We start from the raw sequence: 25,418 nt of genomic DNA, 5'->3' as shown, positions 1-25,418 counted from the left end.
CTCCCAGGGAGGTTGAGATGTCACGTGTGACAAGGGGACCTCATGAGACTGCAAGGCCTAGCATCATCACTCTGTGAAGACACTGCAGTTGTGCCTTGGCAGGAGGGAACCCAGGCGAGCCAGCCCTCTGGCGACAGACAAGAAAGTTCCATTTCTGACCCCGCCGGAGGCCCAGGACAGTCCCAGAGAACGGAATTTTACAAAGAAGTTGATTTTATTGATATTTAAATATATTAAATATTTCACTGAAATACATGGTACACCCTCCCCTCCCACCTCCCACAGTGGTTACATTATAAAACCAAAGTCCGTGGGCCTTCCCTCCCCTGTCCCCCCCCACAGCCTCCCACCTAGTGGTGAGAAAGAGGGCCGTGGTAGCCAGGAGAAGTGCATGGCTGGCACTGTGGTACAGGGAGCCAGGGTGTGGACAAGCCCCTCTCACCTGGCAAGAAGCAAAGGCAAGTCCCCCAAGGGGTGCCCCGCATTCCCCTCCTAGCCAGAGAGCAGCGGGTTTTCTGTTTGGACCAACGAGTCCCCTTCTCCTTCTGCCTGGACAAATGAAGTGCCTGGTGCCCCATTGAGTAATGCAGGAAGACCCCTCCTGCCTCAAGACAGGCAGTACCAAGTCAGAAACCAGCCCCCTGTAGGGAACTAGGGTCAGAAGGTGCCATGAGCTAGGGTCAGAGAGCCACCAGGCCCTTCCATCCCCCATACCTAGCCACTCTGGGGACCCCTCTCTAGTCACCTCCAAGACAAGGATCTCCAAGAAAAAATTAGGCTGATGCCTCTGGCTTAAACAGGCACAGAGAGTCCAAGGCACCAGTTTAATTCGGGCCCTACCCAAGGAGACTGGGAGGAGGAAAGGGGTAGAAGAAAAGCAAGGCTAGGAAGAGAACCTAGAATCCACTCTCCTAACCCTTCCACCAGCCCTTGCAGGCTTCATTCATCTGGGGAGCTGGGGACATGCTAGAATCAGGCTGAAGGCTAGTGAAGGGGAAGGCAAAGGTCAAGGTTCCCCTGCCCACCCCCTAGTACCGAGATCGGGGTCCTCCGAGGGATCCCTTGCTCCCCCATCCCCAAGGCTTACCATGCCCCAAGACACAAGGCGGGGGACCCAGGAAATCCTGAGCCTTAGCCCACCGAACCCCAGGCAGTTTTAAGTGCACAAGGCGCTAGGGCTGAAGCAGGCTCTTGGGTCCCTGCCCCAGGCAGGGAGACTGTCATGCTGCACATTTGGCCCCCAAAGGGCACTTAGGGTTTTGGCACAGAAAGGACTCTTCTCCCTGGGGCCACCCTTCCTTTTGCTACCACACCCCATCCTACTCCTGTGCAACCTGGGCACCTCTCCCCACCCCTGGCTACGGGGAGCCCGGCCTTACTCCCAGAAGTCAGGCCGGCAGGAGAGAGGCAACTGGGTGCATAGCTGAGGAGCAGGAGCACAAGTACACACACCGACCAGGAAAGCATGGTGACAATATGTACCACAGATCCATGCATGCCCATGAGTGTACACACACGCACATACTCATGCCATCCCTAGAGCCAAACCAGGGAGGGTAGGTTTGGGGTCAGGGGACATCTTCCTTCATGCCCTGACCTGCCTATTTGGCAATGGAAGAGGGCAAAGATGCTCTGTGCCCCCTTGCCAGCAGACAGCGAGAGAGCTGGGGCAGAGTGCCTTGACCCTGCCCATGCCAGGCCCATCAGGGCTGGCACTACCTCTCACTGGTCAGCCTGCTCTCTTTGGCACCTGCAGGTGAGCTTCCAGCTCCTGATCTTCTGCCATCCTCACACATGCCCTGGCTCTCCGCTCGGGCATTTTCACAGTTACCAATGAGGCCAGTCGCCCCTTTGCCGAGAGCCGTGTAGTGGCTGCAAGTCCCTTTGTTCCCCTTTGGAGACAGATTGTTGACCTGGGTTTTGGCAAATGGAAACATGCCTCTGAAATAACGGGCAGAGCAGGGTCCCTAGGGCGTCCCCCTCCTCTGCCCAGGCAAGAGGAGACCCAGCTGGGGATACAGGCATAGCAAAGGCAAGCGTGGAATAGGCACTCCTCATGCCTGCCCCAGTCTGTGTACAAAATATTCCCAGAAAAAAGAGGGAGAGAGAGGGCCCAGCCCTGAGCCTGCCGCCCAGACAGACAAGTCAGGGTCAGGCCTGGTGAGCTGCCATTGTAATCAGTCTCTCAGAGAGGAAGGGGCTTCCCCTGCCTCCACTGCCACCTGCTCTTCTGCTCCCAAAAGCTGTGAGAGAGAAGCAGGAACAGCCATGGCCCAGTTGAAAGAAAGAGTCACTTGCATAATCCTCTGGGTAGTTAGTCCCTTGCTCGAGCCAGGCTGAGGCAGAGGAGCATGGTCGAGCACAGCTGGCTGGCCTTTCCCCTGTGTGGCTGGCCGGGAGCCTGCCGTGGTTCCACCAGTAAGCACAGAGCCTGCTCAATGCCCACCTTGGTCCCTTCTGCCGAGTCTGCAGCCAGGCCCTGCTAACTGCTCGGGCCCCCATTGAGGAAGTAGGTGGTCATCTCCCCTTTGCCCTTCACCTTGACCACCCCTCGGCACTCCAGCTGATAGCCCTTGGAGGCTAAAACCTGGTACAGGTCCGTGGTCACCTGGGGGTTGGGAAAGGGGACCCATTTGGCCTGGGTTCCTGCCAATTGGGTTTGCAGGAGCTCAGGGCTTCTCTAAGCACGGGGCTCCCCCTAACCCCCACCCCCACCCAATACTGCCTCCCTACCCTTGTGCCCACTATCAAGGGCAGCAGAGGGGGCCCGACCTTGCTCATATCCCCCCTCACCTGGATTCGATCAGGGACCCCCGTGCTGTCCATACGGCTAGAGACATTGACCGTGTTCCCCCAGATGTCATACTGTGGCTTCCGAGCACCAATGACGCCTGCCACCACTGGGCCCATGTTCAGCCCTGCGGGAGGGAAAGCACAGCAGGTGGCAGCATCAGGGTCAGTCCAGGGACACCTCACACCGCCTCTGACAGAGCAGAAAAGTGCCAGCCAGCTTCCTGGTTGTCAAAAGGGGAAGGTCTGGGCAGCTCCATGGCTCAGGAGCTAACCTCCCAGCTGCCCTCCTGCAGCCTTCCAGACTGGCTAGCACTCTGCCTGGCTGGCTTCAGCCCCACACGGGGTGCCATCACCCCCACTCCACAGATGGGTGTGGTGGTCGTTTGTGACTGTCCTGTCCCTTCCGACTCACGGGGACCCCAGAAGAGCAGAGTAAACCGCTCCACAAGGTTTGCACGGCTGTGGCCTTTCAGAAACAGGCGGCCAAGCCGCTCTCCTGGCCAGCCTCCCAGTCTAGTGCTTAACTGTCTGGGCCACCTGGGGGCTTACTGGATGAATAGCTGGATACAATGTCACCGAAACTGAGAAAAGGTAGGCCGCTTACGAAATTCGCCAGTTATCGAATGGCCCAAATTTAAATCCCAACTCTTGGACTCCAGAACCCATGCTATTATCAACTACTCCACTATAGTTCCTGTGACTATCACCTGCTTCAGTAGGTACTAATAGTACGTAACTTATTAATATTGTTATCTACTATCTGCTAGTTCCTCGGAAAGGAGCCCTGGGATTGTAAGGGTTAAGTATTGGGATGTTAACCCCCAGGTCAGCAGTTCAAAGCCACCAGCTGCTCTAAAGAAAAATGAAGCTTTCTACTCCTATAAGCAGTTATGGTTATATGGAAACCCATCAGGGCCACGCTACTCCATCCTATAGGGCCTGCTCTGAGTCGGAATCCACTCCAAGGCAGTGAGTTTGGTCTGGTTTGGAGTTCATCTGCAAAGAAATTCATCTTAATCAGACTTGCCATAGATAAGGGCCCTGGAGTTCAGACAAACCTAGTTTGGAATCTCAGCCTCAACCCTGACCAGCTGACCTTGGGTGAGGTAGTGACTTGACGCTCCCTGATAGCCCCCATATCTCTGGCTGTGGTCGCTGGGTGCCAGTGAGTTGACTCTGACTCGGAGCTCACGCCAGGGCAGAGCAGAGCCACCCGAGGGTGTCCCAGGCTGGACTCTACAGGAGCCCACTGCAGGGCGTTGCTCTGCCGGGTCACCAGGAGCTTCAAGCCACCAACCTTCTGTGAGTCACACACTTCACCGTGGCGACACTGGGCCCATTGCCAATCTAATAACGGGGATGATAGTAATTCCAGGATTCATATGTGCTTAAAAAGTAGGGCCTAGCACATAGTAGGGACTTGAAAAATGAGCTCAGTTCTTAACATCAAGGTGTAGTGGGGTATGCATTAAGCTGTTATCTGAAATGTCAGTGGTTCAAATCCCCCAATCAATCCACAGGAGACAGAGAAGGTTGTCTGCTCCTGTGAAGAAGGTGAGAATTCTTAACCTGGGGGTCGGATGACCCTTCCACAGGGGTCGCCTGATTCATAACAGTAGCAAAATGACAGTTATGAAGTAGCAATGAAAATAATGTTATGGTTGGGGGTGGGGGAGGTCACCACCACATGAGGAACTGTATGAAAGGGTCTCGGCATGAGAAAGGCTGAGAACCACTAATTTAGAGTCTCATAACCTCGAAGAGGAAGATCTGTCCTGTCCAACAGGGTCACTATGGGTCACAATCAACCCAGTGGCAGTGGTTTGGTTCTTAAGGTTTGGAACGTCAGCTTGACTTGATACAGGAGGTGGCAGGAAGGAGACACCCCTCACCCCCACCGCCACCAGGCACCTGGCGGAGAATCAGTGATCCCATCCCCAACCTGCGGCCTTGCCTCCACCCAGAAAGCGTCCAGGAAGGGCGGCCGGCCCACTCACCAATCTTCATCTGGAAGTTGTTGAAGGAGTGCTCGTTGATGTGCTCCATCTGCGCCATCAGGCGCATGGCGTAGTCGGCCAGAGCCGTGACGTGAGAGCGGCCCACCTGGTCATAGGTGCTAGCGTTCAGCCCGGAAGCTGCCATGTAGGTGCTGCCAATGGTCTTGATCTTCTCCAGCTGCCGGAACCGCTCCTCGCTGATGATCTGGACACCACCGGAGACCCGGCTGTCACAGCACAGAGGCCCAGCCCAGCCCTGGCCCAACACTCACTCACTCCCATGCCTTGCCACTAAGCCACTGATGCACTGAGCCACCAAGCAAAAGGATGAGACTGTCTGCTCCCATGGAGATTCACAACCTCGGAAGCCCAGGACAGACGGTTGGACTCTCCTACAAGGGCTGTTCTGAGTTGGAATTGACTCGATGGCAGTGAGCTCCTATGACTGAGCCCTCTTCCAGCTGTGACTCTCAGTGTGGGACTGAGGAGCTGGAGAAAGAGGTCTCCTCTACCAGGTGGCCATCAAAGACCCAGGCCGGGACTTGGGCAGAGAGCTCTAGGTCAACTTCAACTGCTCTTTCCTAGGACCCAGAGTCTCAAAAAGGACACCACCCATGGCAGGCAAGTTGATTGGAATGCAGAGCAACTGCACGTGATACAGAGCAGAGCTGCTCCCCGGCGTGGTATTGCCCTGGCTGCCACCTCTACAGACCACAGTGCGTTGTGGGGGAGGAGGGTGCACATGGTGAGGTGTTCAATGGCCAGCTCAGAGGCATCTTGGAAGACAGGCCTGGCGGTCCCTTTCTGAAGCGTCTCTTCCTGGAGCACCCTCTGGGGCAGTTCTGCTCTACAACAATGGGGTCGCCAGGAGTCACAGCTGGCTCAATGGCAACTGGCGACAACCATCTCGACCGAGGCAGAAAACCAGGCCTTTTTCTCAAAAGCCATGATGTCAGCAAATGGGTGCACACAGCTGCCACGGCCCAGGCAGGCCAGCCTGTGGGGACACTGAGTCCTCGAGGGAGGGAGCGACTTCCCTTCAAGCCCAGAGCAGCCTCTTCCTCACCTGGACGCTAGCACTCTTCCTCCAGTTTGGCCTCCGCTTCCTACCCAGGGGACCGTCATGCTTGCTGGTCTCTTCCCACAGATTCTAATGTCCTCCACCTCCCCCTTCTATCACAGGAGGCCCCTGACCCAACCACCTGTGTCATCTTCCTGGGGGGCCTGTCCTCCCGCCATGCCTCCGCTGTACCCACACTGGCTCCCCCTCCTCACAACTCATGGGTCTCATCTAGTCTCCCTCCTTCCAGTGCTGCCCCCCCCCCCCCATGATGTTGGCCTTCTCGCCACAGTCCCCACCCCACCCCATCCTGCCCAGGCCCCAAGCTTGTCTGGGCAATGGGACAAGGCACCTCGTCAAAGTCGGCAATGATCTCATTGAGCAGCCTCAGGCACTCGACACCCTCGTTGTTGGCCTCGAGCTCCACGTAGAACTCGGAGAAGTTGGCGATGGAGGCGAACATCACGGCCACGCACTCACATGACTGGTAGTAGAGCTCGTCGTTCCGGCGCTCACGGGCCAGAAAGTGGGCGGCCACGTCCTTGGGCAGTATGTTGTGCAGCAGCCGCCGGTTGTAGGCCTGGAGCTCCTCCATCTCCTCCTTCTCCCCAGTTGCCTGCGGGCACCCTGCCCATCACCTATTGCCCAATGCTATGGAGGGGCAGGTGCAGTGCCATGGCCTGGGTAGGGCACCCCAGGGAGCCATGGGGAGGAAGGGAGGCCCACAGCACAGGCAGAGGGTGAAGCATGAGGACGGAGGGGTGGGAAGGGGGGTGCCAGGGCAGGGGGCTTGGGATGAGCAGAGAAGACACCAGCAGGAAGCCAGGGTGGGTGTGGGGTGACCAGTGAACCAGAGGGGTGCTTCCAACATCACCCAGACTTGGAATGGAAGCTCTCAGGCCCACCCTCACTCCCCTGTGGGCCCGCCCAGTCACCTGCAGTTTCCAGAGGAAGTCCAGGCGGGCAGTCGACTCCACCTGCTGGGCATGCAGATACAGGGCCAGGGCAAACACCAGCAGGATCACTGGGGTCATATACTTGAGGGCCACCCTCCCCGGAGCTGGGCTGAGGGTAAGCAGAGGCATGCTCAGCGTCAGGAGGAGGCAGGTGGCCGCCCTCACTGCCCCAGAGCCTCACTCACCAGTCCAGCCCATCAAAGGTCCCATTGGAGGAAGCCCTGGCAAGGAGACAAGAGCAATGCCATCAGTGTTTGCTGCATCACAGGTAGAGCACAGCAGGTGACAGAGACCACACGAACCAAGCACGTGCCACACGGAAGGCATCGGGCCAGCCCTCAAAGTCGTCAAGAAGGGGTTAAGGTTACTGCTGGCTCCTCTACTTACAAGGTCTGTGGCCTTGGTCAAGTTGCTTCCTCTCTTAAGGCTCAGCTTTCCCGGCCAGAAACACGGGAGTCAGGCCAACAGTAAGGGCCTTTGATCAGCCTGAGTTACAGCACTCTCTAGAGCTACCCCGTGCCAGGGCTGGCCGTGCCATTTTACAGATGCGAGAATGGAAGCTCAGAGAGGTTACCTCACCTATCCAAGGTCACACAGCCCATGAGAGGCCAAGCAGCAATTCGAGCCTAGGGCACTCGGCTCTGCAGGCTTTTTCTACCACCTCAAGCTGTAAAAGCCCACCACAGCTGAGTCGACTCCGACACACCTAATCTACGGGGCAGAGGGACCACTCCACAGGGCTTCTACGACTGTCCACGTTCACGGGAGCAGACAGCGAACTTCTCTCCCAAGGCACGGCTGGTGGATCTGAACTGCTGACCCTGTGCTGGGCAGCCCAGTGGCTAACCCACTGCATCACGATGGGTGGGTTTGAAGGAAAAAGCTCATGTGCTGCCCCAGGAAAAGACCTCGGGCAGGAGTCAGATGTTTTGGTCCCCACCTGTTACCCCACTCCCCTTGCCCCCCCTCCACACCACCACCAAGCAGCCGTGTGATGTACAGGTGGTCACGTGATTTTTACAGCAGTGAAAAACGAAAGCGCTATGAGTGGGAGGGCACAGTGTCTAGTCTGGAAACACAGGGAGCCCTGGTGGAACAGTTATTCGCTGGGCTGCTAACCGTGAGTCTAAACCAGCGGTTCTCCACCCTCCTCATGCCGAGACCCTTTCATACATGTCCTCATGTCGTAATGACCCCCTCCCCCAACCATAACATGATTTTCATCGCTACTCCATAACTGTAATCCTGCTTCTGTCATGAATTGGGCAACCCCTGCGAAACGGTCATTTGACCCCGCAATGGGTTCACGACCCATGGGTTGAGGACCACTGGTCTAAAGCAACAGGCATTTTCCAGGATTGGGGTCTCCTTGGGGTGACTGGGGGGGGGGGTCATACACTGGGAGCATCTGCATCTGCTTCAAGGGAAAGATGCATGTCCAGGGCAGGGGACCTGGGATGGGCAGTAGCATGGCACTGGCAGGGGCAGGGGGTTCCTGGAGGCCCTCGGGGGCTGAGAGCAGACTCACAAGCCGTGGACGCCAAGCAGCAGATCATAGTTGTCAAAGACAGTGGCCGGAGGACCGAGCAGAAGGACCACCAAATAAATGAGCCCCAGGACAAGGGTCATGGCCAACTTCCCGATGCTGCTGATGTGCAGGAAGACGGAGCTGGCCAGCAGGCTCAGTAGCATGTTGCCCAGGAAGTACTGCAAGGAGGGATGGTGGAGAAGGCAGCATTAGGTGAAAGCTGAGACCATGGTGCCCTGGACAGGGGAAGCCTGCACTCCCCTCCACAACCCTCAGACCCCACCATCCTTATCCCTCCACTACACCAGGCTCCTGGGCTACTTATGGTGTTAGGGACTCTGGTGAGCTCATGAGTCCCTGGGCCCTGTCACAGGCCTGGCCTGGAGGGGTCCATAGCTGTACCAGTCAGGACCTTCCCCTACCCCCCCCCGCCCCCGCCTGAGCACTGCTCTGACGGACACCTCGGGGAAGCTGCAGGTGGGTGCGGTGCCCTCACACAGGGAAGTATCCAGGCCCAGGGAGTAATTGAGCTGCTGCAGGTGGCAGGCGGTGATGTCGGCAGGGGTTAAGTTTAACATCTGGGCTGCGCAGGTCCGGATGGGGATGTGGTTACATGTGAACTGTAAAGGCGGGGAGGCGTTTCAGGGTTTCTGAGGAGGGTAAGCGTCTTGAGGGCCACGCCCAGGGCCCAAAGTTTTCACTGAGGCATCCAAAGCCAAGGGAAGAAAACAGGGGAAGGGCCGTGGGAAAAAACCCCACCCCCCTTCTTCCGGACAGTGGCTCTTTGCCCACCCCATCTCCCCACCCCCAGTGTCCAAAGCAGCGCTTGACCAGCACAGAGGTGAGGCATGTCCCACTAGACGTTTACCATGTTGGCGATAGCAGAGGTGAAGACGAGCAGGACGGAGAAGATGCCAACGGCAGTGCTGTGTGCCCGTGAGCGGACGATGCTGCGGGACAGACGTTGCAGGGCCTTAGGGAACAGCTGGAGGCAGGCAAGAGACTGAGAGTTGGAGGAGCCCCAACAGGCGGGGCAGAGGCCGGCAAGGGTGGAGCCACCTCTTCCCTCGAGACCCCAGCTGAACCTGCCAGGCAGGCTGGCAGGCAGCCTGCATACCGAGCCGCAGGAGTACACGGCACAGATCAGCACGGTGACCAGCAGCAGCACGAAGGTACCAGCAGAGACGCCGAGCATCAGGTGGGAGCTGGGGAGACAGGGCCGGTAGGCCGGCCGGGGTAGCATGAGTCTGCACGGCCCCTGACCCACCCCGAGGCTGCAGGACTTGCAGGCCCAGGGACTGAGGACCAGCATGGGCACCGGGGCACGTTCTGGAGGGGCAGCGAGTAGAGGTGCAGGGCTCTCACCGTGGGAAGACCAGGAGCTGGATGAAGCAAATGAAGCAGAAGACCAGCAGGGCACAGGCTACGTAGGCTCCGAAGCGGGGGTCCACCTTTCTTGAGTACTGAAGTAGAGAAGGCTGAACTGGGGGCTGGGCCAGCCCTCGGGGAGGTGGGGCTTCAGGGGGCTGGCTACACACTACCAGGGCCTCAACGGGGAGGAGGAGCAGGTGGTCCAATTAATATTGACCCACCCCCGGCTCTGGCTGTGGTCCCCTTGGCATCCCCCAAAGCCCTCTCCTGTGTCACCAGTGCACAAAGGTCCCTGCCTGGACCCGCCCTGTCCCCAGCTGTCCAGCTGCCCTGGTGGGCCCACACCTTCTTCTCCAGGTCCTCTCTCTGGAAAGTGAGCAGGAAGCGGCGCACGTGGTCCTTGCGGAGTTGGTCGATGCTGCGCGCATCGATGGCCCGGCCCAGGAACTCATCCACCTCATCCTCGGGGTTCAAGGCATCCTGGGCGCCCCGGCTGATGGCAGGGGATATGGCTCGGCATGGAGTGCCAGAGCACTGCCCATGGGGGGCAGGGCCCACCCAGTGCCCCTGGAGTGTGAGGCAGGCAGTGGTACCTGCTCCCAGACTATCCTCGGGCTCCCCACAGCCCGATCCCAGGGGGCAAGGACCTTCTCTCCTGCCTGTCCCCCCTCCTTCAAACCCAGACTCACTTGTCTTTGCTGGAATCATCAATACCCTAGAGAGAGAGAGAGAGAACAAGAGTGAGGTGAGGGGCAGGCCATCACCATCCACGGCCCCTCCCTCCAGCCCTGACACTGTGTGCGCTAAGGGATTCCCCACCGCATCCTCAGGGGAGGGCGAGCAAGTGAAATCACCATCCATGCCAGGGAGCCCTGAGCGCAGCCTCAACAGGCAGACAGAAGAGGGAGGGGCGTAGTGCTAGGGAGGTGCCCTGGTCTCACCATCTGCCGGAAAGCCTTGGAGTCCTTGGTGCGGGAAAAGGCGCGGTCAGGCACCCAGCGTGGGATCAGCCCCTCCATGGAGTTGGCCCGAGTCCGCTGCAGCTTGGCCAGCATGGCCTTCTCCTCTTTCTGTGCAGGCAGTGTGGACACAGGCTCAGAAGAGAGACCCCCTCGACCCCCCCTGCAGCAAGGCCTACGCCTGCTCCTCCAGCTCCCCGAGGCCCGCCCCCGGTCATGCCCAGGACCTGACCCGCTTCTGGCTGGCACCCAGGATGAGGAAGGTCTCAATGTGCTGCTCCTTGAGGTATGCGTTGCGCTCCCCGCCTCGGCCCAGCTCCACCTCGTAGTCCCCATTCAGGTACTGCAGTGTGGCCCGGGTGATGTGGATGCGGCTGTGTGGTGGGATCCAGAGGGTGAGACCTTGCTTCCCGCCTCTACCTCCCCTCCTGTCCGGTCCTCCCCCCACTGCTGCCTGGACCCACTCCACGCACCCGGCCCGGCCCCCTGCCTCCATGTGGTTGGCTAGGGTCACGTCATTGGACCACACGTCGAACTGCCATTTCCGCAGGCCCAGGACCCCGCAGTGTACACGCCCACTGTGGATGCCGACACGCATGTTCACGTTCACGCCAGTCACTTCACGCACCAGCCTGGGAGGAGGGGGCTCCGGCTCAGCTCCTGGCACAGCCTGCCCCACTCCCACCTTACTCCCCTCGGGGGCAAGCCAGCCAGTAAGATGGGGAACCCAGGGGCAGGAGCAGGGGCAGGAACCGTGGCTGGACAGGTGCACACGGGGCTCAAGGATGACGTCTGCATTTGCCAGCAGGGGCTGGGCAGCATCTTGGGGCACTTGCTCTTGAGGTGTCACCTCAGCCCAGCCCAGTGCGCATCCTCTGAGGGCCCAGATCCTCCCCCACCCCCACCCTGGCCAGAGTCTGTGTGTGCACGTGGGCTTGCACGGACTGGAGGGCAGCAGCCTGAGAATGTCCCCAGAGAAGAGGCCATGCCCCTGCCCAGTGAGGGGTCTTGGTGACAGAGGGTGGAGGGGTGTGGGAGCCCAGGGCACCACAGTGCAGGAAGCCTGACATTGGGGTGCTGCTTACGAGATGGCCTCGATCATATCCACCCCCATCTCCACGCAGCAGTGGGCATGGTCAGCTCGGGCCTCGGGCAGCCCTGACACGCAGTAGTAGCAGTCCCCCAAGATCTTGATCCTCAGGCAGTGATTTTCCTGAGGTGGGGAGGAGAGTTGGAGGGAGGGACCACCTCTGGTCTTGCCCCCTTCCCCAGGCTGCCTAGCCCACCCGCTTCCCTGCAGACTCCATCAGCCCCGGCACCCTCACCGCGGCAAGCTTGTCGAAGCGTGCAAAGAGCTCATTCAGGGTCATGACCAGCTCCTGTGCAGTGCACTGGGAGGCCAGGCTGGTGAAGCCTTCGATGTCAGCAAACAGGATGCTGGGGGTGACACCAGAGGATGGAGGAGTCATGTACCTGGAAAGATGTCCAGACCCTGCACCCCTCCTGGCCCTTCCCATGGCCACCCTACCTGACATTGTCATGCTTCTGGATGTAGATCTTGTGGAACATCATGTCTTCCTTTTTTGTGTTGATGTCCTCTTTCATCTCCATGGCAACATGCTGGGGCAACACGGACAACAGCAGCCGCTCCTAGACCAGTGGCTCCGTCAGGGCACTGCTCTCCCCTGCCCCACAACCCACCCCTCTTGTCCCTTACATCTTCAGGGACCTCCCGGGCCTTTCTGAAAGCCTGAGCCTCTCTTCAGGACAGACAGTGGCCTGCCCCGACCCTCAGCAGATATATAGCCCAGCTCTGCCCCTTGGGCAGGATGGATGCCCCGTGTTAACAGGACCACTGATAAACAGCCCAGGAGATGACCACACGGGGCTCCCACGAACCAGACAGCAGCAAATATGCTCCGGGGAGCTGGTGGGCGGGTCAGGCCCAGGGAGGCCCTGGCTGGGGCCCTGGGGAGAGTGGGGGGGGGGGGTGGTGTAAGCAATAGCACCTGCTGCCGATTCTCGTGCTGCAGGTGCAGCCGAGCCTGGATGTAGCCACGGGTCTCCTGGAAGGCCTGGCGCTGAGACACCTCAGCCGGGTAGTGTGTGCAGATGCCCACGATATTGGTGCACACGAACAGCAGCACATTGGCGCCGAGCTGTGGGAGGGTGGCGGAGGCAGGGAGGGTGACGACCTTCCTGATACCCTCCCATCCACCCACTCCAATGCCTCCTTGGAAGCTCCTTTGGGGAGGAGAAGTCAGGGGCCTGCAGTTCAAGCCCCACTCTCCTCACAGGACTCCTGCCCCTACCCAGCACACAGCCACAGCGAGAAATGAGATCCTTTCAAAGCTCCCAGGAGAAGACACCCCAGAGGCCCGAGGACCCAGCTTCAAAAACACCCCAAACAAAAGGCAAACGTGGCCCCTTCTGCATGTGACTCTCCTTAGAGGTCAACACTCAGGAGACCCTGAGCTGGACTCCTGTGAGTGACCCAGACAAGTGACCACATCTCCATGGGCGTCATCTGCCCCTCTAGCTCCTGCACTCAGGGGTAGTGGGTGGGGATGGCTGAAAACTCTTTGGCTCCTCCCCGCACTGATATAATGGACAAGAATTGTGATCACTAGTATTCTGATCACGATCACGTCACTGTGACTGGTTTATCGGACCGCTAACGGTGTTACAGGATTGGATAGGGACACCTGCCATGCATTTCTGACAGTCTATGAGTCAGATGATCAGATAGGATTTTAAAGGCAGGGGCCCAGGCAGAGAGGGTGAGTAACTCGCTGAAGATCATACAGCTCCACATATCCAGCGGGGAATTTGTGTCCAGAACAGTTAGATTCCAAAGCCTGAGTCCAAGCCCTACTGTCCAGTTCCCTCCAAGTCTCCATGGTCCCTATGCAGGCTCTTCACTCAGAGTTCTGCAGACCCAGGGCCCAGGCTGGGGAGTCATCCATCCTGGCACAAAGTACGCTGTCCAGCTGGGGATGGAGAGCCACCAGGACATGCCTCGAGCTTCCAGTCCCCACTCCTTGGAGCCTTTATCCTAGGGTCACCCAGACCCTCTGCCCCCACCCCTAATCATCACCCATCAAACGGGCTGAGGATCAAGTCTCAGAGTGTTTTCGGAGAGGCAGGGGTTAACGTGGCACTCTGGGCTCCACCCCAGACTTGGCAGGGGCAGGGCTCTGGTTCTAGTAGGGAGGAAAAGAGCACCAACTGGAAGCCAGGAGTTCTGGGCTCTTCCTGGAACCAGAGCTAGTTGGGCACACTTGGCTGGCTCACTTACTTCCGGGGACCTCGGGGTCCTCTCAGGGGAACTGGGAGAGTGGGGTCTGCTAAGCCCCTAGCCTCCTCCAGGCCTGACCTCTAGGATTGACTCCCAGCTCCCATGCCAGGCCAACTCCCAATGCCCAAACCAACTAGTCTGAGGTCCCTGCCCTTCCCCCTAACTGCACAGGGGTGATGAGGGGGGCACACTCTCTCCCTTCCCTTGGGGGGAGGGGGCTTCTAAGAATAGCCCCCAGTGGGGGAGAAGGGAAGGGGGAGTAAAACCAGGCAACTTCCCTTCCTGGCCCCAGGAGCCCAAGAGGAAAATGTGAGTCACAGCAGAGGGAAGGGGAAGGGGGACGAGAGACTGAAATAACTCTGTACACACACACACACACACACACACCATCTGACTGTGAGAAAAAATGGACGCCAGGGGACTGGAGGCGACTCCTGGCTGGGCCTGGGTCACTGGGTGAGCCAGCTCAGACTGAGCCGGTGTGTCAGAGGAGGAGGAAGGCTGCTTCCTGGAGCAGAGTGAGGAGGGGACTGGAACAGAACGCCAGCCCAATCTCCACAGAGAAACCCACAGGCCCACCTGGGAGCTGTTCTCAGCGCAGCAGGGGGCAAGGTGCTCAAGGACTGGCATGGAAGAGGAACTTAACCCCAAGAATGTGCTTGCTGGGACCCAGTGAGTTAGGCTGTAGACAGGTGCCCCTCGGGAGGCGGGCACCTGGCACGGTCCTGGCCTCTGTGGGGCTGCACCTCCCCAATCTGGTGCTGGTCTGGCTCTGGGCACCATGCCAGCCATGAGCAGGGTTGAGACACCCACCTACCCCCTGGCTGGCCAGAGGAAGGGGGAGGGGAGGCACCCAAGAAGTCAGTCCAGCAACCAAGCCCAGCTGGAGAGCTAACCTGAAAAAGGAGGTGGGGGCTAGTGAAAGCAAAAGAACCTGGCCCTTTAAGAGACCTGTCAGTGCCCCGTAGGCACGTGCTCCACAAACAAAGTCTGTGGCCTATAAAGTTACTTTTAAAAAGGTCCTGTTTGTTCCCCAGTGTGCTGAGCACAGGGCAGGCAGGGAGAGTGACATGCCAGGGCACCAGCTTCTCACCTTCGGAGCCCAGGCCAGGAAACTTCCTCTTGTGGTGGGGGCTCTGGCGGCTACAGACAGCCCTGGGTAAGGCTCTCCCAAACCCTGGGAAGGCAGAGGCCACCCCCACATCTCCAGCGGGTAAGGTGTGCGGGTGAGGGAACTATGTCTATAGCAACCTCAGAAGGGCTGGCTGGGGAGGACGCCCTGGTTCCGGCTCTCTGCACTGGCACCTGGTGGCACCCAGCCCATGTTCTACCTCCCTTAGTGAGAAGGCAGTCTCCTCCCAGAAGCCCCTCACGGGGTACGTGCCCAGCCACACTCCCTGGCCCCTGGTGAGAATGCTGCCCCTCGGTCTTCCACACCATTCTAGGGAAGAGTAGGACCCTAACCGTGGCATCTTGAGAGAGAAACGATTCTTATCCCGTGTCACAGCTCGGGAGGGAGAGGTGAGGCTAGCTGTCTGAGATGCCACAGCAGAGACTGAAGCCTCTTGGAAGGCCAAGCACACATCAAAGAGCCCTGAGGCAGTACCGGCTTGGGCAGAGGATTTCCGGGCCAGGCTGCCAGGCTCCCGATGCCCAGGATGAGAGAGGCAGGTTAAAGATCAGACCCTCAATGCTCCCTCTCCTTTACAGTCCAGCCCTGGGAGAGAAGTATCCCAGCTCTTGACCTTCCCTGTCCTCTCAGAGGTGGCTGTTGGCCAGGGAAGGGGCACCTCTGCCCTCCCAAAGCCTGCCCAAACCCTCTGCAGTCACCACCTCGAGGTGCTCTTCGGGGTTAGCAGCAGGGCCTCTGTCTCAGGTGTCACGAGAGGCCAGAGATGCCCACGTCTGGCCACAGCCTGGGCTGCCCTTGGACGTCCCAAATGGGAAGCATCAGGGGCACCTCACGCACCCCCCCAACCTCCAGTCGCCTCTCTATTGGCTGTACTAGTTTGGGGGCCTCAAGCCTATTAGCTGGAGACTGTCCTATAGTGTCACCTCAAGATCAGACCTGAGTCCTCATAACTGAATTCATTCCTTCCACAGGACCCTCTGCCCCGGGGACCCTAATGGAGGCCGATCCCTAAACCTGGACCTCCAGCTCTCGACACTGCTCCCAGGTATACCTACATCACCCACTGCCCGGCCATGGACTCGTCCTGACTTGTAGCAGCCCTATGGAGACTTTCTAAGACTACTTTTATTTTTATGGGAGCAGACAGCCTCATCTTTCTCCTGCAGAGTGGCTGAGGGGTTTGAACCTCCAACCTTTCAGTCACAGGTGCTAACCCACAGAGACCCAGGGGTCCCTGTTAGCTATCACTAGACGCCCCAAACCCAGTCTCTATTCACAACCCACATAGCTACTCCATTACTATGCCCTTTTGCACCCACACCTGGGAGCTCCCCAGGCCTACCCCCCTCACCGCGTACCTGCTTCCAGAGGAGGGCATCTCCACGGTTGAGCTGCCAGGCCAAGATCAAGTGCAGGATGGAGAGACCCAGGCCGCTGAAGACGGCTGCGCGCATGCGGATGGGAAGGAGCGTGTAGGTGATGTAGACAAAGAACACAGGGCACCAGAGGCCATCCGAGGGGCTGTGAGGGGTGGCTGCGAGGGCCCCTCCAACCTGCACGGCGGCCAGGATGCCCAGCACCACGTAGCTCACCACCCACATCGAGTCCTGATGGAAACTCTGTCTGTTGCAAACCACCATGAGCGCCACGAAGAGGGTGGCCGCGCAGGCCAGCAGGGCCACGTAGGCCGGCTGCAGGCGGGCGGGCGCGGCGTGGAAGGCCAGCAGCACGGCCATGAGCAGCACCAGCACGGCCATGAGCAGCGTCAGGCTGCTCTGGTTCATCTGGAAGAAGTACCGCTGATACAGGCGCTCCAGCTTGGCGGAGCGGAACTGCTTCGACTGGAACACCTGCGCCAGGCGGCGCCAGCAGGACCGCGCGCTTCCCGGCGCCAGCTCGGGCACGGCCTCTGGCGCCCCGACCCCCGCCGCCTCCGTGTCCTCGAAGCCCAGGGCCACAGCGCGCAGCCCCAGCTCGGTGCCCTTGCCTGGGCCCCCCCTGCGGATGAAGCCTTCATCCTGCCAGGGGCACCGAGGGGAGGCTGCGGGCGTGGGGCTGGGCGGCTCGGCGGTGTCCCGGAGGCAGCTCATGTAGCGGGGCGTGCAGAAGCCACTGGGGCGCATCCCATGGCGCGCACGCTTTTGCCCGTTGCGTTCACCCCAGGCGGTTTTCCGTTCATCCACTTTGGGGACCAGGAGGCCACTGAACCACGACATGCTGCTGAGAGGGAAGGAAGGAAGGAGATGATACGAATACCACCGTTGTGGTCACTGCCCCGCCACCCGAAGAGGTCATTGAGTACTTCCTCTTGCCAGGCAAAGAGCCCCAGACACATCCCCCTTAGAAAATCATGCCAGCCAGGGAGGAACCCTGGACACAAGGAGGGGAAGCAACTTGCCCGAGATCAAGTGGTCACAGAAGTGGGAGAGCCAAGATTCCAACCCAGACCCCCGCGTGGCTTCAGGGACCATACACTTTTAAGAACCTCCTTTTCCCTAAAAGCCACTGATTTCTGGAAGGTCACAAGGGCAAGTGCCTAGGGTCAAGGAGCACCCCGCCCAGGTCAGCTTCTGGAAAATGGGGGAGAGCTAGAGGGTTCACACCCTGAGCCATCCCGCATCTGCCACCAGCAGGTTGTCCATCCTGGGAGGTTTATCAGTCATGTAAGAGAAAGTCATTCTAAATTCTAACGTTTTGTCTCCTGGTGGCGCTGTCGGGTAAGCATTGGACTGAGAACTTCAAGATCACGGGTTCAAACCCACCAGGGGATCTTTTGGAGATGAGGCTTCTTGCTCCCATAAAATTCATTCGATGGGGGTGGGTTTGGAGTTCTCTCGTGATTTTTAAGTGTTGGCAACTAATTCACAGTTTAGCACTTCAGGCCAAATAAGTCAGGCCCATAGATAAATTCAGCCTGTGACCTCTATACAAAGGCATTTTTTCCACATCCTTGTCCACTCCTCCACCCCCCTTCCCCTCCACACACACACAACCACTGTGCACACTTCACTCCGCTGAAGCTAACTTCGCCAGGTCACAGCTTAAATGTCACTTCCTCAGGGAAAGCTTCCCTGCCCCTCTCACAGAGTAAGTCTGCTCCCCCAGTTTGCCCTCTGTGAGATTCCCCTACAGTACTTCTCACAGTGACAATCACGTGATTCCGTGTTGCCCCGGGTCTCTGCCCTCCGACTATGAGCTCGGTGACATGGGATGAGATGCTTTGTTGGGCCTGGCTCACAGTCCCAACCAACAACCTAGGCCCGTTGGCACCAGATCCTTCTGACTCATGCGATCTTAAAATGCATTAAGGAGAACTGTTCCATAGGGGTTTCTTGGTTAATCTTTACAGGGCTCAGGAACTACACGTTGGGCTGCTAACCACAAGGTCAGCAGTTTGAAAACAACGATTCCATGGGAGAAAAATGGGGCTTTCTACTCCCATAAAGTTACAGTCTCAGAAACTCACAAGAGCACTTCTACCGTGTCCTGTAGGATCACTATGAGTCGGCATCATCTCAATGGCAGTGAGGAATCCTTTTTTTTTTTTTCTTAATCATTTTATTGGGGGCTCTTACAGCTCTTATCACAATCCACACATCCATTATGTCAAGCACATTTGCACCTCTGTTGCCATCATCCTCTCCTCAGGAATCTTTACAGAGGCGCATCACCAGGCCTTTCTTCCACGAGGCAGATGGGTCCGTTTGAACCTTCAGGTGAGTGCTCAAGGGCAAATCATTTGTGCTACCCAGGGATCATAGTAAACCCCAAACCAAACTCCCTGCCATCAAGTCAATGCCAACTCACAGCGACCCCATCAGGCAGACTAGAATTGCCCCTGTGAGTTTATAACTATAACTCTTTAGAGGAGTAGAAAGTTCCATGGAGCCCCTGGTGGTTTTGAACTGCTGACTTTGAGATTAACAGCCCAACATGAAACCACTATGCCACCAGGGCACCTTTGGATCATAGTAGACACTCCATGGATACTTTAAAAGCTCACGGGCATTGGTATGGAGCAGCTATTGTGAACTACTCCCAATGATAATCCTATGCCTTTCTTCTTCCCAGCCCTCAGTCCTTTAGCCTTTCTGCAGGTCAACGCACCATGCCCTGGGCTGCTCCATGCGCCTGGAGTGGGAGCTGCAGGCCCAGCTCCCTTACCTCTGCCAGGGCACAGCTCAAATTGCTCCCTCATCAGCGCGGTTTTCCCTGCTGGTCCTACTAAAATAAGAACCCCCTTTCCTGGAGCGCCTTTATCTTTTCCCCCCAGCTTGATGCTTTAATTTCTCCACCCCTGCCCCCTACAGCTCTTATCAGCAACTGTCATTCTGTGTATTTTTCTTATTTATTCCTTGCTGGTCTCCACCAGAACATCAACTCCACAAGGACAAGCATGTGGGCCTGGTTTTGCTCACTGCTGTATCTGCAACACCAAACGCCAAACCAAACCCATTGCCACCGAGTTGATTCCAGCTCACAGCAACCCCAGGGGTGGCAGCATGTAACTGGCACTTCATAAGATTGTCAAGGCTGGGGCCTTTCAGAAACGGAAGGCCAGGACTTTGCTTCTAGTCATCTCTGGGTGAATTTGAACCACCAACCCTTGGTTTAGCAGTCAAGCGCTTAATCCTTGGCATCACCCAGGGCCTCCCTGAAACACCTATCAAGCAAGATCTAAGTACACGTCCGCTGCGTAGATAGATGGGTGATAGGCAGTACTCCCCTACGCTTGCTCTGGGCTACGAACTTTTCAAGGTCCTTCCACATGCCCAATTCCAGCCGATCCTCACCCCAAACTCGGCGACGCTCATCTAAGCATGACAGAAAACCAGCCTGAAGGGTCTTGGCGGTTTTCCGTGGTTGGCCCAGGTTACAGGAATCACGGTACCCAAGTCGGCCCCAGACCACAGGCTTCCTGGGGAAGGCAGGCTGCTGACAATACCCTTGAAGAGTCTCCTAGCCAGGTGAGAAGGATGCGAGGATAAGAGGATTATGATGCGCAGATGCCTAGGTCCCCACCTGGGCTGAGCTGCTCCAGACTCACAGGGTACCTTGAGGGCACCTTGACCGACCTCCCTCCGCGCTCCCCCCCACCCCCACCCACACAGCCATACATAAATCTGCTGAGTCTGCAGCCTTGGCACTTGCACTCACTGCAGGTGAGAGTGCTTACCCCAGGTGGCCACAGGAGCAGGTGCTCTAGAGCTGTACTCCAAGCACACAGCCCGCCCACTGCCCTGGAGTCACCTGACTCACAGCGACCCTCCAAAGGGCTTCTGAAGCTGTAAATCTTTGCAGGCGCAGACAGCCTCTTCTATCTCTTCAGCAGCAGCTGGTGGGTTGGAAACACTGACCCAAATACACTGCCAGAGCTTCTAGACGTGCCCAGGGGCCCTCGGTGCAGAAGCTAGCCTGGGGATCCTTCTGCACACCCGGAAACGCCTGCTCCAGGCTCACCCTGAGCCAGGTTCTCTCAGTTCTACTTCTGAGTTATCTCCAAGCAACATGCCCGTCAACCCCTTCACACCTTCACCAGCCCTCCGCCCTCTCCAATACACGCAAGATATGGGATCCAAAACTTTTGGTCAGGCTAGCATCTGGAAAAAGTTGTCCAACAAGGCCCAGCTCTTCAAAATACTTCCTTAGAAGTAAGAAATTGGGGATGAGACCAGGCTTCAACCTTCAGCACGGTTATTTACTAACCGCGTGACCTTGGGCACGTTCACTTCTCTTGCCTGAGTCAGTCTCTCCATCTGTACAATGGGGCTAACAATGGCTGCGAGCCAAGACTCTAACAGGACCCGTCACAGGGAACACACTTGGTAAACATTAGTTCTCCTCGCTCTACATCACTTCCAATACAAACCGCTGCCGGTTTCCAAGAGATGGAAGGACAGGAGAGTCGAGCTAGAACACGTGTCTCCCCAGCCAGCCAGACGCTGGGCTCTATCAGTCCCTGTGTCCTCACTGTCAGTCCTGGGAACTGCCAGGGACAGAGACCAGAGCAAGTCCCCCACCCCACCCCACCCCACCCTCCCATGACATTCTGCTTCAGCCTCTTCCTGTTCACCAGCCCACTGCCCTTTTCCCAATCACCAACCTCCCTTGTGCCCACCCCGGCCCCCCACTGGCTCAGACCTCTGCTTCCAAAAAACCTGTTTGTGGCCATATTCCCTGTCCCCTGGGAGCACACCCTAGCATCTGGCTCATACCCACACAGCAAGGGGCAGACACTGTCCAGAAGAACGCATGACCCTTCTAAGAACATGCTGAAGCCCCAAGGGGATAGCTTCAAGGCTCTGGAACTGCCCAACCAACTGCAACCACCACCACCACCACCACCACCACCCTCACCCTCTGGGCTTCCACCCCAGGGACTGCCCATACTGCTGACCTTCGGCGCGCCCAGCGCCCTCCAAGCCAGGCTGGAAATGCAGGGATGAGGTGAGGGCACAATTGAAAATGACAAAGCCAGGAACCCCTTCATTCCCTGAGCACAACCCACCTCCTTCTTCCCCACAGTCAGGCTCCTGAACTTGTGTTTCTGACCTCTTGCTCCCCTGGGCCCTGGTCTCTCTGCACTCTCTCACAGATCTGCAGCTCTGGTCTCACACGGCCTCGGGGCAGCAGCCCTTCCCCCAGCTCATGCCTTTCCCACCCCCTGGGCAGTCCCAGGCCCGGTGCCTCCTAACCGCGGCTCCGCTCAGCCCAGCCTGAGCCGAGTCTGAAGCAGGCCACAGCCCAGCCCTGAGGAGGGCCCATCGCCTTCGCCCAAATCCTCTTCCGGGCCGCCTACCGTGGTCCCGTCCCGAGAGTCCGCTGGCCCCTGCCCTCCTTGGCAAAAGGAGGCTCCCGGGGACAGAACACCAGGATTTCAGAAAGTTCGCGGCAGAAGGCACTGCCCAGGCGGGGCCCTCCAGTGCCAGCACCGCCCACCCTGCTGGAACGCGGGCCTCGATTCCAGGCCTTCCCAGATGCATAGGAGCCTCCCTGCGGATCTATAGGTCCCGGGTGGCCCCTTCCTCGGGCTACCTAAAGACTGCAGCAGGCTTCCCACCAGACCCCACCCAACACAGCCCCCCATTCGGTTCCTCACGGGGTACTCTGGTGGGGAGGGGGGATGTGAGGAAAGGTCCACTACCGCCGGATTCCACCTCGAGCCTTGCAGTCCCGCCCGGAGCTAGTCTGCCCACCTCAGCCCACCCAGCAGCAGAGGGAGAAGGGGAAGCGGACCCCACCCCTTCTTCCAAGGCTTTGGGGTAAGAGGATGAGAGGGGAAGGTATGCCCACATGTCCCGGGGTAGGGGTGGGAGCACCCTCTCCGTCTGCCCAGCCTCCCTCTCCTCATCCCTAAACAGAGTCGTACTACCCCAAACTCAGAGGCTCACCTACCACCTCCACTCACCCAGCTCGGCGGCAGAAACTCGGGGCAGCCCTTCCCCCAGCTCGTGCCTTGCCCACTCCCCTGGGCAAGCTGGGAACTCGGAGCGCGTGGAGGAAGGGAAGCGAGTGGAAGGCTGGCGCGAACCCCGGACCTCGAACTCCACGGTCCCCCAGCCCCCACTTCCCCGCAGCCGCCCACCCTCATTGCCCAAGGCTGCCCTCCAGCACTCTCGAGCCCCTCTCCCCATCTCAGGCCTCCGGGCTCCTCACCCCACCCCCCAAAAGCTCGCGGCAGCCACGCGGGGATCCCCGAGCCCCACGGAGATCCGAGCGCCCGGCGCAGCCACTTCCCCGGCGCCCCGCCCGCGGTCTCACCTGGCGGCCCGGGTCGGCGCCTTCCGGGGACCCCCGCCCCGCCGCCCCCGCGGGCTCCGGCCCGCCGGCCGGCAGTCCCGCGGTCCTTCTCCGTGCCCGCGCGTCCCGGCCGTCCCTCCCGCCGTCGGTCCGTCCGGCCAGCCCTCGCCCCCTCCCTTGTTGTCCAGCGCAGCCGCCCTCTACCCCGGATCCAGAAGTCCCCTCCCCGCCGGCTCCCGGACTCCCCGCCTTAAAGGCACAAGCTCCTTTTGTCTGGGCACCCCCTCCCCCTCCCTCCGCAGAAGCGGGGGGCCCAGGGGCCCACTCCCCTTCCAAGGAGCCGAGTAGGGGTGGGAGCGAGACGGAAAGAATAGGACGCCTCCCTCCGCGCGCCCCCTCCCCTCCTCCCGCCCTCTGTCTCCCAGGCTTGGGAGGACAAGCGGCTACTGTTCGGGAATCAAGACCCCGGGGGAAGGGGGCTGCCCGGCCCGCCACCCCCCTTCCTGCCCTCCACCCAGTCCAGCCTCCTTCAGAACCCCCCTCCCACCCTCACCCCTGGGATCTCCAAGGGCGCCAGCAAGCCCGCCCTCTCCTGCCCCGCCCCGCCCCCTGAGAGTCCGGGTCCTTCCAGCCCTGGCTCCCCCCCAAGTGTCCAGCGCCCACTCCTCACCCCTTCTCTTCCCTCCCCCAACCCTCAAGCTGCCTGCCCTTCCCGCCCTGCCTGCCACGGCCCGCTCCCTACCTCCCTCCCTCCCGCGGGAACTCAGTTTAATAATTAATTAAGATTTCATTCCACTAGGGCGCCAGGTGTGTGTGGTCTGGTTCCTCGCAAAGCACCCTTCTCTCCTCCTCCCTCCACCCTCTGGGGCACCTGCCCTGACGCGAACCTGCTACACCCAGAGCCCAGCAGGCTGCCGACGGGCACTATCCACGCCCGCCCTCCGGGCCCCACGCTCTGGGACCTTCTCCTCATCAACTCGCAGGGTCCCTCCCCTGGGCACCTTTTGCCCCAAGGATTGTGCTTCCCTAATGCCGGGGAACGGGGGCGGGGGGGGGGGCGGTTAGGTACACGTACTGAGAAATTGTTAAGGACTTTAATTTCGCACGTTTTCCAGCATGGAGCAGCTGCCCAAATTACCTGGGAGATGGGGACTATCACGTGGAAACCGCTTTTAACCCTTGAGGGTTCAAATGATGGTGGAGTCAGAAATAGAAGGAGTGTTAAATTCCAGAATATGGTAGAGGGAGTGGCTGCCATCCAGAGCCCGGAAGCGGACGGTTTTCTGGATTTTTCTCTGAGGGCCCCCTCCCCATTCCTTCCATGGGCCCAGTAACTCCTCCTTCCATTTCAGTCCTTGCCTTGATGACCCCTTCCCTGGCCAAGGCAGCTTGTCCCTGTCCCAGCATTCCTAACGTTCTTCTGCAAAACCCAACCTGCCAGTGACCACTGCGAACAGGGACCCCAAGGCCGGCTGGGGACAGAGCTTGAGGCAGGGAAGAGAGGGGAAAGGTGAGGAAAACCAGTTTCCATCATTTATGGAAACTCTATAACTTCAAATTGTGTAAATCACCACTTTGCACCTCCATCTACAAAACAGGGTTAAACCCACCGTCATGCCTTGCTGACAAGCCTTGAAGGACAGAGGTTGGTGGCGTGTTGTTTGGGAATGGTCCAGTGGTCTCTGTAAGGGAGTGGATTCAGCACAGAGGATTCTCCGTGTCTGTCCTTTGCCTCACGGGGCCTGTTTGCCAGCTTCTCCCTTGAGCAGCCAGTATTTCCCCGTTATCAGAATGCCCTCTCCAACCTAGGTCAGGTATCTGGCATTTACCCTTGAGAATAATGTATCTATTATCATGTGCGGAAAATGCAGAGGACAATTGAGATCAAGAAGTGTGTGCAGTATGAAGTGGGGATCTTTCTGGGGGTGGGGGGCATGAAAAGAAAATTGCATATTAACCAAATATATGAAAGACTAGGAGACCTACTCTGCCCTAGTGGGTGGTTAGCGGGTTCATCTGGCCCCCTGCAGTCTGTTTTCAGTTCCTGGAGGGCAGGGCCCTATCAGCACCTGTCTTTGATCCCCCATCAGTGCTTTACGCTGGAGAGCTAGTCTTACTCTGTAGAATGTTGGGCCGGTGGTCATCATTCTAGCCCCTAGCTTGTAGATAGGAGACACATGCGCTGGTAGTTACATAATCGGTTGTCAGTTTGAGAGGATTAAGAATGAAGGGGTGGTGTCTAGCCTGTCAATCAGGTCATCACTTGATCTCATTTGGAGGCGATAAGGAGATGGATAGCTTGATGGAGTCGGGACACAGGCTGACTCCCTGGGGGACAGCAGCTGACAAGACACATGGAGCTACCTAGTGCCCTGAGCTGGAAGAACCACATAGAGACCCCTGCCAGTGCTGAGAAGCTTACACCACCACTGGATCCACAAGACTTTCCACCCACTGGCCCGCTCAACGTCATTGTGTGTTTCATGAGTCTGAAGAGAACTTTATAGATTGGTATCGGACCTATGGGCTAATACCGGACTTACGGACTTGATCTGGATTGGGCTGGAATGTTTTCTCAATATGC

At 58.4% G+C, this 25,418-nt stretch overlaps 2 protein-coding genes across 5 annotated transcripts; one reads left to right on the top strand and one right to left on the bottom strand.

Moving 5' to 3' along the window:
• Positions 1 to 331: 331 nt before the first annotated feature.
• Positions 332 to 23,010, bottom strand: ADCY6 (adenylate cyclase 6). Of its 4 annotated transcripts, none has more exons than XM_075551788.1 (23): positions 22,856 to 22,985; positions 19,888 to 20,053; positions 16,453 to 17,314; positions 12,674 to 12,823; positions 12,193 to 12,314; positions 11,990 to 12,101; positions 11,750 to 11,877; positions 11,138 to 11,296; positions 10,897 to 11,038; positions 10,647 to 10,775; positions 10,395 to 10,420; positions 10,051 to 10,198; positions 9,700 to 9,797; positions 9,452 to 9,539; positions 9,203 to 9,319; positions 8,796 to 8,954; positions 8,335 to 8,513; positions 6,992 to 7,027; positions 6,786 to 6,915; positions 6,203 to 6,466; positions 4,791 to 4,995; positions 2,794 to 2,918; positions 332 to 2,608 (listed from the first exon to the last, which is right to left on the bottom strand). In XM_075551788.1, exons 3-23 carry the CDS (start codon positions 17,308 to 17,310, stop codon positions 2,483 to 2,485), a joined length of 3,501 nt encoding a protein of 1,166 aa, XP_075407903.1. In that variant the 5' UTR covers positions 17,311 to 17,314; positions 19,888 to 20,053; positions 22,856 to 22,985; the 3' UTR covers positions 332 to 2,482. The 4 variants fall into 4 exon arrangements, with proteins under 4 accessions (XP_075407903.1, XP_075407902.1, XP_075407900.1 ...); XM_075551787.1 differs by having other exon boundaries at positions 16,453 to 17,311; XM_075551785.1 differs by lacking the exon at positions 19,888 to 20,053 and having other exon boundaries at positions 16,453 to 17,311; positions 22,856 to 23,010.
• LOC142451513 (uncharacterized) lies at positions 18,789 to 23,667 on the top strand. The gene is made up of 3 exons (XM_075553297.1): positions 18,789 to 18,810; positions 21,831 to 22,356; positions 22,507 to 23,667. Exons 1-3 carry the CDS (start codon positions 18,789 to 18,791, stop codon positions 23,180 to 23,182), a joined length of 1,224 nt encoding a protein of 407 aa, XP_075409412.1. The 3' UTR covers positions 23,183 to 23,667.
• Positions 23,668 to 25,418: the final 1,751 nt, after the last annotated feature.

This window comes from Tenrec ecaudatus, chromosome 6, assembly GCF_050624435.1.
Source record: "Tenrec ecaudatus isolate mTenEca1 chromosome 6, mTenEca1.hap1, whole genome shotgun sequence".
Lineage (NCBI taxonomy): Eukaryota > Metazoa > Chordata > Mammalia > Afrosoricida > Tenrecidae > Tenrec > Tenrec ecaudatus.
This window is presented reverse-complemented; position numbering and strand designations above follow the sequence as displayed.